The 14784-nt window shown below is 39.8% G+C and overlaps 1 protein-coding gene across 3 annotated transcripts in view; it reads left to right on the forward strand.

The window, feature by feature from the left end:
• STRN (striatin) overlaps positions 1-14784 on the forward strand; it is a 64631-nt gene that overhangs the window by 10335 nt on the left and 39512 nt on the right. For all 3 annotated transcript variants that reach the window (XM_048484430.1, XM_048484440.1, XM_048484447.1), the window contains exons 2-5: positions 5515-5618; positions 10090-10163; positions 11237-11315; positions 14502-14669. In XM_048484430.1, coding sequence (XP_048340387.1) covers positions 5515-5618; positions 10090-10163; positions 11237-11315; positions 14502-14669 — 425 coding nt within the window. The remainder of the gene's footprint in view (positions 1-5514; positions 5619-10089; positions 10164-11236; positions 11316-14501; positions 14670-14784) is intronic.

Raw genomic sequence — 14784 nt, forward strand, 5'->3', positions numbered from 1 at the left:
CTGTAGAAGGGGAGGAATTTGTAGGCCCCTTTGAGACTCCCTTAAGGTAGAAAAAAGTGGGACACAAAAACCACCTATTCTTCTTCTTTTGAATTAGAACAAGAGTATGCCTGTATGCACTTGGCTAAACTAGCAGCCTAATCTGGGAAGAGAATTGAATGTAGTGAAAGACAGTGTGTGTAGGATGATAATCCATTCAGAAACTGAGGCGTTTGAACTATTCAAATTGTGCGACTGCCTTCCAAGAGATGGTGTGGAATCTCTATTTTAATGATAATGCCCAGTATAGCTAGACAAATAAAACAATATTAGTCGGCTACTCTTAAAAATATTAGCATGTATGCAGCATGATTTAAAATGTCATCCTATTTTGCTGAACAAATGGACTAGGGAGTTCCTGTGTAATAGTGTTGGTGTTGTCCTAGTCTTACTGTTATGTGTGAGTCATACAGAGAAGTTTGAATTTTGGAAAACACACTGGGTCAGCTAAAGCAGTTTCTGGGCCTCTAGCTGATATTTGGGAACCATACTTGAGAGTAAAGTGTTTTGAAGCATTTAACTTTTATTGAGGATCACATTTTTCTCATTTTGAAGTTTCTCTTCAAGGGGCAGAATTCTGTGACAGTATTAAGATCTGTATACCCAACAGTTGAAAGAAAACTCTATCTAAAATGAATACTCTTAGGCCTCTTCTGCACATGCAGAGTAATGCTCTTTCAATCCACTTTCAATTCACTTTGCTGCTGGATTTTACTGTGCAGAATAGCAAAATCCCCTTGCAAACAATTGTGAAAGTGGTTTGAAAGTGCATTATTCTGAATGTACAGAAGGGGCCTGAACTCCCCAGCATTTATTGGTACCTTCGAGCAAGCTCTCTGATACTGTTAGCTGGCTGCCTGAGGTACTGCAAAGAACTTTTGTACTTTGTAAAATAGAAGCATCTGTCCTTTACAAAAAGGAGACACAGGTGCCATTCTCACATCAGCCTGACCTTAGCAGATTGGTTTGGAGGACTGAGTTAGCTGTGCCTGGGACAGGTTAAAGTAGGCTGTACATTGTGATAATATTTCTGTTTATGGGTTATTAGTAGCACATATGTTTTGTACTTCAACCACACTGATTTCATCTGGCCACTTAAAACCTTGAGTTATGTATAGGAGAGGGCATTGAGGTATGTGTCGAATAGTTCACACATCGATAGTGGGGTCCCCATTGTAGTGTCTGTGAATGCAGTAGCACCTGCTGACCCCTTTCCTGGTGCCTGCCAAGTATTTTTACAACGTAGACAGGACATGCTGGGGCTTCTGCACATCAGGGCTTCTGGTTGTTCATTGGAGATCTAATTGACTATTCAGCTTTTTAAAAAATTCCAGGAGGAGTTACCACCACACCACAGGGATATTCACTATGTGACTATATGTTAAAGAATATGTTCATATTAAAAGGAGCAGAATTTCTGCCTGAAATGTTGAGGAGTTAATATTAGTCACACTCCCTGACATTTTGTGCATGACTGTTGCCTCCTGTGGTAGTCATTTTGTGGTTGGGACCACCACCCTGTGTCAGAATTTCAAAGTTGTTCACAAGTTCAAAACGTTGGGGACCAGGGAAGCAGTGGCAGTTACTTGTGCTTCCGTGCACTTTCACAGCAAGAAGCTGAAACAGGGCAAATTCTTTGTTATCTATGAAGAGAACCATTTTGAAGCCTTTTGAAAATAGTTTCAGTATCTTTTTAGAAGTAGACATGTATTAGAAGGTTGGACCTGTGTGTACTTGAATGCAGTGGCTATTATTGCAATGCCACCATCAGGTCTGCGTATGTATCTTGGTCCTTATTCATTTACCTCAAAGGGTAAATAGCTCTTCAGGTTTATTGGATAGGAGGAGCTGTGCAAACAGTCTGCTGTGAAACAGCTCAGTAATCTCTTATGTTAAAGAGGTACTTCTACTATAGGAAATAATGACTGGAACTGTATCTACTAAAGCCTCAGGTTTAGCTTTAAACATGCTTTGAGAATATAGCAGAATTAGAAATATAGGACCTTCTACCTCTGATCAGTTACATTTATATTTTATTTTAGTTTTGTCTTTATCTTTGATTTTATTCTGAAATGCTAATATGTCTTTCTATATTAAAACTGGGAGGGTATATTGACATGGATTTCATATTGGTTTAGTGTTGAATAAAGTTAAACTTGAAGAAGTGTAGAGAATGTGCTCCACCCATACTGAAAAAACATATCATTATCTCAAGTTCATCTCCTCCCCATCTTCAGGAAGAAATTGTGACAATTAAATTGGAATGCTGACCTTTTAATGAAGAAGGTTCTGCAGAACCTGTTGGTGATATTTTTTAGGGTGTGTATGTAAAGAATGAATCACATAAACTATTGTAGGAGTGTCTGCAGAACAACCCCATGGGTCTGTCAGTCATGGTGCATTCAAAAGTATGATTTGCATCCCTGGTATTAAAATATTGCTAAATATTTTGCAGTCAGATTTTTAGTTTAGATCTCTAACATGCAAACAGATAACACTTAAGTTAACATTACATACTCTTGAATGTTGTGTATTGTCTGATTAAAGTCCTGCATTAGGGGAGTTTTCAAGTAAAGGAAAGTGAGTGCTGTTTCTGTATCACCAGGTGTATGTTACCATTCATCAAAGCCTTCACTTTTTATCACATTTGTATTTATTTTTAAAAGTCTGCCTTTCCACCTGATTAATGTCCCCAAGCAGTGAAAATGAAAACATTTGAGCAATTAAAAATAATTCAACCATTATTTTTAAATAATAAAACCTCAGAAACAAACATAAAGCCCCAGAACCATAGAGAGGGCCATTAACCATTATTATGAATATGCTAAATGAAGCAAAAGATAATTTCCCATTGGCTAAAGGGGGAGAGAGAGGAAGAAAAATGAATCCCCTTGGGAACGGAATTCCGAAGTTTTGGTGGCATGACCAAGGAAGCCCTTTCTCGGGTTGCCACAAGTCTAGCCTTACATGGTGGGGGCAATAGAAGCAGGACCTCTGAAGATTATTCGAATGATCAGGTAGGTGCATATGGGAGAAGGTAGTCCTTAAGGTATGTTAGTCCCAGGCCATATAGACCTTTGAAGGTCAATACCAGCACCTTAAATTGAGCCTGGAAGCAAATTTGAAGCCAGGCTAGATGGAACAAGGCTGGAATTATATGGTCTCAGTGACCCACTCCAGTCAACATTCTGGCCATAACTTTCTGTGCAAACTGTAGCTTCCAACAGTCTTCAAGGACAGCCTCGTATTGAACTCACTGCAATAATTGGGAGAGATCATCTGGAGATTTGGACTGAACTGCCACTAAGTTGATAGTTCCATGGGAATGTCAACTCAATGCATGGCAGCTATGAAGAAGGCAAACTCTATGCTGGGAATAATTAGGAAAGGAATTGATAATAACACTGCAAAGATTGTCAGTGGTGCGACTGCACTTGGAGTACTGTGTTCAGTTCTGGTCACCACATCTCAAAAAGGATATCGAAGAGATAGAAAAAGAGCAGAGAAGGGCAACAAGGATGATTGAGGGATTGGAGCACCTTCCTTGTGAGGAGAGGCTGCAATGTTTGGGATTCTTTAGTTTGAAGAGGAGACGTCTGAGGGGGGATATGATTGAAGTCTATAAAATTATGCATGGGGTAGAAAATGTCGACAGAGATAAATTTTTCTCTCTTTCTCACAATATTAAAACTAGGGGGCATACATTGAAAATGCTGGGGGGAAGAATTAGGACTAATAAAAGGAAACATAAAATAAAAGCAACGTGTGATTGGTGTTTGAAATATGCTGCCATATTGGTGATGGTGGTGATGGCCACTAACCTGGATAGCTTTAAAAAGGGCTTGGACAGATTTATGGAGGAGAAGTCGATCTATGGCTACCAATCTTGATCCTCCTTGAGCTGAGATTGCAAATGCCTTAGCAGACCAGGTGCTTGGGAGCAGCAGCAGCAGTAGAAGGCCATTGCTTTCACATGTTGCATGTGAGCTCCCAGAGGCATCTCATGGGCCACTGCGAGTAATAGAGTGCTGGACTAGAAGGACTCTGGTCTAAACCAGCAGGCTCTTTCTTATGTTCTTAATAATCTAATCTTGATGTTACTAGGGCAGTGGTGGTGAACCTATGGCACTCCAGATGTTCATGGACTACAATTCCCATCAGCCCCTGACAGCATGGTCAATTGGCCATGCTGTCAGGGGCTGATGGGAATTGTAGTCCACGAACATCTGGAGTGCCATAGGTTCGCCACCACGGTACTAGGGCATGTACCACAGTAGCAAGATTTTTTCTGCCTAGAATGGGCTGCAGCTGGCTCACCAGCTAAGGCTCGTAAAAGGTACCTCTGGTCACTAATGTTAAGTGTTTCTCCAATAGGAAGCCTGGAGAAATAGCATGCTTAGGCTATTAATTTGCTTCTTCGGGAGAGTGCAGATCCACCCAGACATGAGGTGACTCATTTCTTCGGTCAGACCTACTCCACCCCCATCACCCCCATCAGGCTGGTGTTCATTGTTCTCCCTGCCTCTGTTTTCCTCTCAAACCATCTCTCTTAGAGAGGTTATGCTAAGAGAAGCTGTGATCCAACCAGTGAGCTTCATGGCTAATAAGGAATTTGAGTTTGGATCTCCCAGATCCGACACTGAAACCAGTACCCCGTGTTGGTTCTTGGAGCATTGGACACAATACCATGAACATAGAAGCATGTGCTCATCACACCTGTTAATTTTCAGTGTTTCTGGTCACACTGTAATTTCATCTGGGAAGACATAGCTTATTCCCATATTACCAACAGTACGTTTATGCACAATCTGTGGTAGTTGGTCCTTATTGATTTGTAACTGTTATAAATACTATTAGTAGATTGTAAATCCAGAGCAGTTAACAGTGTTAGTTGATTGCAGCAGCAGAAGAATTTGGATTTGTACCCCACCTTTCCTGTAAGGAAACTCAAGGTGGCTTACAAGCTCCTTTCCCTTCCTCTCCCCACAACAGACACCTTGTGAGGTAGGTGGGGTTGAGAGTGTTTTGAAGAACTGTGACTAGCCCAAGGCCACCCAGCAGGAATGTAGGAGTATGAAAACACATCTGGTTCACCAGATAAGTCTCTGCCACTCAGGTGGAGGAGTGAGGAATCAAACCTAGTTCTCCAGATTAGAATCCACCTGCTCTTAACCACTACACCACACTGGTAAATTAAAGTACATCTTAAAGACTAATATAATTTATTCCAGCATGAATTTCGTGAATCAGAGGTTGTTTCAATTTCTATTTAATTTTATTTGTAGAGGGTTATTTCAGAAGAACAGATTCAGAATACTTTAATTGCAAATGCTGGATCACAGTTTACTTTTTGGGATTTCCTTGCCTGAATAACTTGGGTAGTATTGTAAACATTTTTTTTTAAAATCAGAATGGTTGACATTTAACTAGGGTTGTTGTTGTTGTTTAAAAAAATCTCTGTTAATGTTTTTTCAGGCCCAAATTGCCTTTCTTCAAGGGGAAAGAAAAGGGCAAGAGAATTTGAAGAAGGATCTAGTGCGAAGAATAAAAATGTTGGAATATGCTCTTAAACAAGAAAGGTATTGTGCTTGAAATCAGTGCTTACTTATGTTTTGAATTGTGATCACAGAAATTGCTTAACAAATTTAGAAGAGCAACATGCCCTCAAATCCATATTCTCTCCACATTCCCCCTCCCAAGAGAAAGTAATACCATAATTTGTAGCTGTAGCTGTACAAAAAAGCCATACTTTGTAGTATAGATATTAATGCCTATAAAGACTTCTGTTGGGGGACACCTGCCTTGACAACAGTTTGTGTGAAAAGGATCTGGGAGTCTTAGTAGACCACAAGCTTAACATGAGTCTACCATCGAGATATGTGATATGACAGCTTAGAATGCGATTCTGATCTGCATCAATAGGAGTATAGTGTCTAGGTCAAAAGAAGTAATCGTACCACTCTATTTTACATTGGTTGGATCTCATCTGGACTACCACAGTATTCCAGTTCTGAGCACCACAATTCAAGAACGACAAGTTAGAGTGTGTCCAGAGGAGGGTGACCAAAATGGTAAAAGGTCTGGAATCCATGTCCTATGAGGAGAGACTCATGGAGCTGGGTCCATTTAGTCTGGAGAAAAGAAGGTTAAGGGATGACATGATAGCCATGTCTAAATATTTGAAGGGATGTCTTGTTGAAGAGGGAGCAAGCTTGTTTTCTGCTCCTCCAGAGACTAGGATATGGAGTAATGGATTCAAAGTACAGGAAAAGAGATTCCACCTAAACGTAAAAAAGAACTGACGGTAAGGGCTGTTCAACACTGGGATATTCTGTCTTGGAGAGTGGTGGAGTCTCCTTCTTTGGAGGGTTTTAAGCAAAGGCTGGATGTCTGTCTATTGGAAGTGCTTTGATTCGTGGCAGGGGGGTTGGACTGGATGACCCTTGTGCTCTCTTCTAACCCTGTGATTCTAGGATTCTATGAATTTTGCCCTTTGACTATTCTGAAGATTTACCTTAAGCTCTTTCCTGATGTGAGGTAGAAATAAGCTCTTTCAGATTGTTTTTAAAAACTTCTGATAAACCACTGATAACAAATGAGAGAAAAATGAATAGTATGTTTTGAAGATGATATTGATGGTTTTACATAACTTTCCTGATTATTACTTAGTGAAAGTATTGTAGTAAAATGATCTGTGCAATTTTGGAGGGGCTAAAAGCCACTTAAAAATCTGACTGATTCACTGCTTGATAAAATGGCATTGACTAATGTCCACTGTGTATTGGAATAAATATGGACTGTCTTGCTGTCTGATCTGCTCATGTCATGGTTAGTAACTGAACCATGTTCAGTTGAGAGAGCACATAAGGCTTAAATAAATTATAATTACATTAATTATCCCACAGCCCACAAGCAATGCCCCAAAGAGCAAGTTTGCTAGGATGAAATATCATATTGGAAATACGAAAAATAAAAAATCAGACACTTTTCTCCTGGAGCTATGTGTTTACAGTAGTGTGATTTTAAATTTAGACCTCTTGGCCAGTTAAGAGCATGGGTGTGGATGGAAATATGGATGTACCCAAGCTGAGGGCTTCATCATCATGTCTCCAATTCAGCTAATGTTAGTAGTTATTTAAATCCCATATGAACTAAATGGTATTTAAATTAGTCATGCTAAGTTCACTTCAATATGAAGCATGTTCACTCAGCAGCAAGACAGTCTCCCCTTTGTGCTGATATAGGACAGCAGCAGTTTGACTTCCACATGGCCGGTTTCCTTGCCATTTCTCCTCCCTTGGCCACTATGGTGTTTTCAGGGCTTTTAAAAATGGCAGTTGAATATAATTATATTGATACAAAGTTTAATAATCTGTGTATTAGGTTCTCTGTGTTCCCAGCTTTCATTTAAAAAGTAAGCCTCTAGCTCCCGCTGTTGTACAGATGTGCCTTATATCACCGCAATGAAAGAAGCCAGATACTTTTGTAATTAATGCTAGGAAATGTAAAGAACCTGATTGGAGATTACTGTAATGTTATAGCAACATTCAATTGCTAATTCAAAACACTCCCCTGATGGCAGGGGTGGGGGTAGGTGGGGAGGGATGACTGCCATGTGGACAGGAAGATCTGAACTTTCTCACCTGCATGGTGATCATCTAACCTTCCCTGGAACCTTTTCCAAAACCTGTCATCAGATCTGGTTTGAAAAAAAATTATAAAGCCTTGGAAACCCTGGGAGAAACAGAAATGCACACAACTAGAGTGTAATCTTTAAAAACGACAATTTAAATAAAAGGAGGAGGTGGCATTGGATGGATTTCACAAGAGGAGTATACCATAATTTTAAAACTTTATTAGAGAAGTATTTCTTTAATTAACGTGTAGAATATGTTACTTAAGTTGCAGAAAATAATGGTTTCTTCTCAGCCTTATAGTTCAGACTCCATTAACTTATACTTAAAGCTTGGATTTTTGTTCCAGTATGTATCACCTTATACTTGTCTACATTGGGCTTTGTTTGTGACATTGTTGCCCATTGATTCAATTTGTGGAGATCCTCCTGGAGCTCTTCACAGTCAGCCTTGGTTTTCACCATCCTAAATAATTTTGTGTCATCTGCAAACATGGCCATTACACTGCTCATCCCCCAGTGCTAGATCGTTTATGAGAAAATTAAATGGTTTATGAGAAAATTAAATGCGACAATACTGATCCTTATGGAACTCCACCGCTTATTTTTCTCCATTGAAAAGACTCTGTGTTTTTCCTAATCTCTGATTCCTGTCATTTAACCAGTTTTTAATCCACGAAGGGACCTAGTCCTCTTATCTCATGACTACTAAGCTTAACCTAGGAGTCTTTGGTGAGGTACCTTGTGAAAAACCTTTTCAGAGTCCATCTACCAGGTCACCATCTTATCTACCTGTTGTTTACTTTCTCAAATAATTCCCAATGGTTGGTGATTTAGGGCGTCCCTTTGCAGAACTCATACTGATTTTCCTTCAACAGATGTTGTTCCTAATAATTGTATCTTTGATTAGTTTCTAATTATTAGCTTAGGACAGACACCATACTAACTGACCTGTGTTTTAAAAATCAGTGAAACATTTGCTACTCTTTCTAACTTCTGACTTACTGGCTAAATTTAGTGGCAAGTTACATATAATTGTTAATAGATGAACAGTCTCACATTTGAGTTATCTAAAATCCTTGAGTGTGCACCTGGAGACTTAATGGATGTAAGTTTCCTCAGTAAATCTAGATTAGAACTTAATCTCTCACCTCAGGACTCAGCTCTTCAGACTTCTTTCTTGAAAGCAGTGCCTGTGGCTTGGGTGCATACTGCATCCTTTCCACAATGAACATAGATATAAAGAGTTCATCTAGCTTCTCAGCTGTATTCTCCTTTTATTCTGTGGTTATGCAAAGTCCCAACTGCTTCTCTTCTAGATACGTTTAAAGAAATGCTATGTTATAGGAGTTCTAGTGAATAATAGATCTGACAGTTTGAGGCTGTGCAAGGAAGTATGTGGAAGACTTAATGACTGGAAAATTTCTTTCTGACCCAGATCTTCAGGGTACATTAAGCTCTTAGTATCTTGACAGTGGCCAGTTTTCTCTTATCACCCCATTCCCCCATCCCCATATGTGTATAAATGTTGTAAACATACATTCAACTTTCCTCTGTAGTGTCAAGCTGTTTTGGGTCTCTATTGGGAGGAAATAGGGTATAAATATCTAAATAAAATAAAGCATAAATACTATCAAATATAATAGAACTATTAGTGTATGTGACTTCGTACAATGCCATTTCTATTTTATTTTAAATAAGAGACACTAAAGGACTGAATAGGAATATATGCACAAATTAGGTGTTCTGCATGAATCAAGCTGCAGCACCTTTGTTTATACATTTCAAAACTAACCTCAGGGGTTTCTGTGTGTGATAAAAAGTCACTTAATAGACACTCGCTGTGTAAAGTTCATGCATGTTCTGTGTAAAGTTCATGCAATATGAGTCTAAGTATCATATTTTTAAAACATGAAACTGATTTGTATGTAGGCCTTTTGAATTGCTTCAGACGAGTGCAAGAATTTAGCCTTTTCTTTGAGGCATGATCGCTCAGTGCTGTTTCTGGCAGAATTACTTGTTTATGTCTCTTGCTTTGGCAGCAACTCCTCATTTTTCTATGGATGTTTTGGCAGGGTAACTATGCACAGCTGGATTGGATTCTTCAGGTCTTTAGATTACAGGTTTGGCAATCAAACTGATCCTTTTTGTAGGAATAGGCCTGGTGAGATATATGCATTTTCAACAGTGGCAGAATAGAAGCCAAGCATGTTCAAGTAACAGTGAAATGGCTTAGGCTATGTTTTATGTTTGAAGAACAGTCATGTAGAAAGGATATTTGCAGGGGGTATATGGAAAGAAATGAACAAAATTGTATTGGAAAAGAATGGGAACACATTTTTTCCCCTTGCCATGGTCCTTTATGTGAGAGACCAGTAATAAGCAAGCACACTGATGGATTTTTCTCTCTTTTTCAGAGCTAAATACCACAAGTTAAAATATGGCACAGAATTAAATCAGGGGGACATGAAGCCTCCCAACTATGATTCTGGTAAGAATTAATTTTGTGTGGAAAGAAGAAGGGATTGTATTGCGCAAAGGTATGAACAACAACACAAAAAATTAAGCCTGGGCAACTGATATCTTGGCTTCAACCCCTGATTTAAACCAATCCTTAACTGTCAGTGTTTATTTTAACTAGTCGCAGGTGTTGAACCTGAATACTGAATGGAATCCAAAATATGAATGGGAAATCATGTGCTGCAAGAGACAAGGAGCGTATAGATGCATGTTCTGTGTCACCCAATCTCTAAGTCTTGGTCCCAGTGCTTAATCTGAAGTGGCCTACTATTTTTATACATATTTTTATACAGTTATAGTATTGAATGGTTGTTGAATAGGTAGGTGGACTACTTTTCAGTGTCGGCTGAGATCATGCAAAAAGAAAATTGAGCCACTATGTCTCAATATGATTCACTTACTTTATAAAATAATCAGAGATAAATCTGGAATCATGGAATCTGTTACCACCCAATTCAGATGGGGGGGGGATCTTTGAAGCTGGTGCAACCTTGTGATGACGCAGGTGCCCACCTCGCTGGTGCCAATGGCAAATGCGCCAGCAGAAGGGGAAGATATGCAGATGACCAGGAGCCGTGTGACTCCATGGCGCCCAACTCTGGAAGTGGCCCCATTTCCCTGCCTTGCCAGTGTAGGATGATACTCCAGCAGACCTGGGGGCATTCCAGGGTCAGAGCCAAACTTAGCTTCCACGAGCCTTTTAACCTGGGTACACAATCGCCAGGGGAGTTGGTTTTATGCCGCTTATTTATAGCTGAAAAAAAGGCAAGGGGAAAAGAAGCAGTACCCCCTGAAGCTGTACCCCTGATCTTAATTTTCTCTCTCCCCCATGCTGCTATTCATCAGTAAAAATGTTATTAGGATTCATTCGTAGTTCTACTACTTTCTCCTGGTCTACAGCTTCTCTAGCATATTTCTAGCATATCTCTAGCATAATTTGATTTTAGCACTTCAGAATGCTAAATTGCTTCTCAGTCATAAAATGGACAAAATTGAGTCTTCTGGTTGCTGATTTTTAATTTTTATTTTGTTTCCATTTTGTAGATGAAGGGAATGAAACTGAAGTCCATTCACAGCCAAATAGCCAGCTGATATGGAAACAGGGACGCCAGTTGCTCAGGCAGTAAGTATCTCCCAAAAGTATCATCTACCCTAGAGAGCCAGCATGGTGTAATGGTTAAGAGCAGGTGGATTCTAATCTGGAGAACCAGGTTTGGTTCCCCATTCCTCCACCTGAGTAGCGAAGGCTTATCTGGAACCAGATGTGTTTCCACACTCCTACATTCCTGCTGGGTGATCTTGGGCTAGTCACAGTTCTTTCAGAACTATCTCAGCCCCACCTACCTCACAAGGTGTCTGTTGTGGGGAGAGGAAGGGAAAGGAGCTTGTAAGCCACCTTGAGTCTCCTTACAGGAGAGAAAGGTGGGGTATAAATCAAAACTCTTTTGCTTCTTCATTGCTAGCTTCCAGCACATTTCAATGACGTTTGTGGTTGATCGTCCTCTGCATGGTGCTAGTTCAAAACAAGGGTAACCCTAAACGCATCAATGCTTATAATTTAAGAACATAAGAAAGACCCTGCTGGAACAAACCAGAGTCCATCTAGTCCAGCACTCTGCTACTCGCAGTGGCCCACCAGATGCCTCTGGGAGCTCACATGCAGGATGTGAAAGCAATGGCTTTCTGCTGCTACTGCTCCCGAGCACCTGGTCTGCTAAGGCATTTGCAATCTCAGATCAAGGAGGATCAAGATTGGTAGCCATAGATTGACTTCTCCTCCATAAATCTGTCCAAGTCCTTTTTAAAGCTATCCAGGTTAGTGGCCATCACCACCTCCTGTGGCAGCATATTCTAAACACCAATCACACGTTGCGTGAAGAAGTGTTTCCTTTTATCAGTCCTAATTCTTCCCCCCAGCATTCTCAATGTATGCCCTCTGGTTTTAGTATTGTGAGAAAGAGAGAAAAATGTCTCTCTTGTCAACATTTTCTACCCCATGCATAATTTTATAGACTTCAATCATATCCCCACTCCAAGTGCGATCGTACCACTGCTTTATATAAGGGCATGGGAATCTTTGCAGTTTTATTATCAATTCCTTTCCTAATTATCCCCAGCATAGAGTTTGCCTTCTTCACAGCTGCCATGCATTGAGTTGACATTCCCATGGAACTAAGACACCCAAATCCCTTTCCTGGTCTGTGACTGATAGCACTGACCCCTGTAGCATGTACGTGAAGTTTGGATGTTTTGCCCCTATGTGCATCACTTTACATTTTGCTACATTGAACTGCATTTGCCACTTCTTAGCCCACTCACCTAATTTATCAAGGTCCGCTTGGAGCTCTTCGCAATCCTTTGTGGTTCTCACCACCCTACATAATTTGGTATCATCTGCAGACTTGGCCACCACACTACCCACCCCTACTTCCAGGTCATTTATGAATGGGTTAAAGAGCACTGGTCCCAAAAAAATTTCTCAGAAGGGCAGTTTCTTATCTCTGTTTGCAGGTGCTCAGAGGCTCCTTTTGGAATCAAAGCAGGACAGTTCTGCAGTGTTTGCTTTTAAGTGGAAGTGGAACCCTCCCCACTTTTACTTATGTATAGCACAGGATTGTGCCAATGGGTTTATCTGTGAAATACATCGTACGTAAAGTTGAAGACAGGAATAATAAACGAGAAGGTAGCACAGTTATAGCAAAGGTGGCAGGATGTAGTGATTAAAACGAGAATAAAGTGTAATGAAAGGTGGGATGGCAGTGAAAGTGTTTTAAGCATGTTAGCTGTTTATTAAATTTTTATTAAAACTTATTTACCCCACCTTTCCTCATGGCTCAAGGAAGCCTACAATAAAAGTGAAAAAAATTCCAGTTAAATTCCAGTAAAACCAATAAATGCCAGTAGCTTTATAGTTGGTCTCCATGTTAGTACTTGGGGGCCTTTCTGATTGTCAAAGAGCTGGGATGTAATTGATCAGCTTGTGAGGTGATCTTTATTATGGATAATACTTCTTTCCCTTTCAGTTCTTCTATCCCAGACCTACTGCATTATGTTGTTATACTAGGAGACTTTGCTATTTTACTTGGATATCAAAATGTTTTGTAATCCACTTGCTGATAGAATTGGTTTAGTAGGACTCGTAGTTGTTAAAATTGAAATGTTATCATTCGAACGTTAATCATTTGTGTAATTGGCTTACTGATTGCCTGTACATTTCTATCATACTGGTAATCTGCCTTGTGTCCCAGTAAGAAAGACAGACCGTACATGAAAATAAGTAAAATAATAATATAATTCCCCTGAAAAATCCAATTGTTCTGTGAGTCTTTGTGCTGTCTTTAGACACCTTAGAATTTTTTTAGGAATTATGCTAGACTAAAGAAACCCATGCATCAAAAACCCTGAGCTTGATGAAGTTACGAGGGAAATTTGGTGGGCAAAAAATATTTAATTTTCCAAAAACAGTGCAACTTATTGAAAAATTAAAAGGAAAAAATGCTTAAAGCAAACATAACACATAGGAAATTTTTATCCCTTCTTTAATTTGTCAAGTTACAAGTGACTCAAAGTGGAAAATGAATAACTGAGCCAAGTTTACTCGCCAGAATTTTTTTCTATACAGATCTGTGTAAAATACCTGTTGTGGCATAATAGGATAAATTGATGCATATTTATTCCAACCTTCCTTCAAGGAACTCAGGTTATCATAAATTGTTCTTTCCTCCTGCATTTTATCTTCATAACAACCCTATCAACTAAGCTGAGTATGTGCAGCTGCCCCAAGTCGCTCTGTGAACTTCATGGCCAACTAGGTCTTCCCAGTCCTGGTCTGAACCCTGTAGCCTCTGTGCCACCACAGAGGTTAGATAAATAAAAGTAAGGAGAGTGTGGTGGAACTGGTCATTTAGTTAATAGGGATTATAATATAAAATAACTGTTAGAATTTCTGTTTTTGGAACATGAGTTGCACTGGTCTTGGTAAGAATTGCATGGATTATAAAAGAATGTTGTTGCAACTGAGAATTTCTGGAGAATTGTTTTCCCTTTTGGCACGTATAATGAATACTGTACTGTTTGTAAACTGACAGCAGAGCTCTGCTTTTCTTGGGGACTGTAGAGACTGGCACTGCAAAGCCATGGTCTCCTCTGCAGCTGGTACAAGATGGTTTTGAAGCCTACTGCATCATCACACAGCCCCATTCTTCTTAGCACTTAATACTGTACATCAGTTTTGGGAGGACTGGAGCAATCCATTTCAGCATCTTCGTTGGCAGCTTCTGAGTAACTGGCATGGTTTCTCTTCATACAGATATCTGCAGGAGGTGGGATATACTGACACAATACTAGATGTGAAATCAAAACGGGTACGAACTTTGCTGGGCCTCTCAGGTGATGGTCCAGCTGGGGAAAATGACAGAAACCAAGGATCAGTGGTGAATGGCACAGAAGCTGAGATTAAAGAAAAAGTGATGATTGGGCAAGTATTGCTGACAATGTGTTTTAAATTGTGCTTTTAAAAGTAATGTGCTCTATATTAAGTAAAAGTTTTGGAAGTTGTAATGTATACCAGTGTGCAATATTTGGAGTGAGCT

The sequence above is a fragment of the Sphaerodactylus townsendi genome, linkage group LG01, assembly GCF_021028975.2.
Source record: "Sphaerodactylus townsendi isolate TG3544 linkage group LG01, MPM_Stown_v2.3, whole genome shotgun sequence".
NCBI lineage: Eukaryota > Metazoa > Chordata > Lepidosauria > Squamata > Sphaerodactylidae > Sphaerodactylus > Sphaerodactylus townsendi.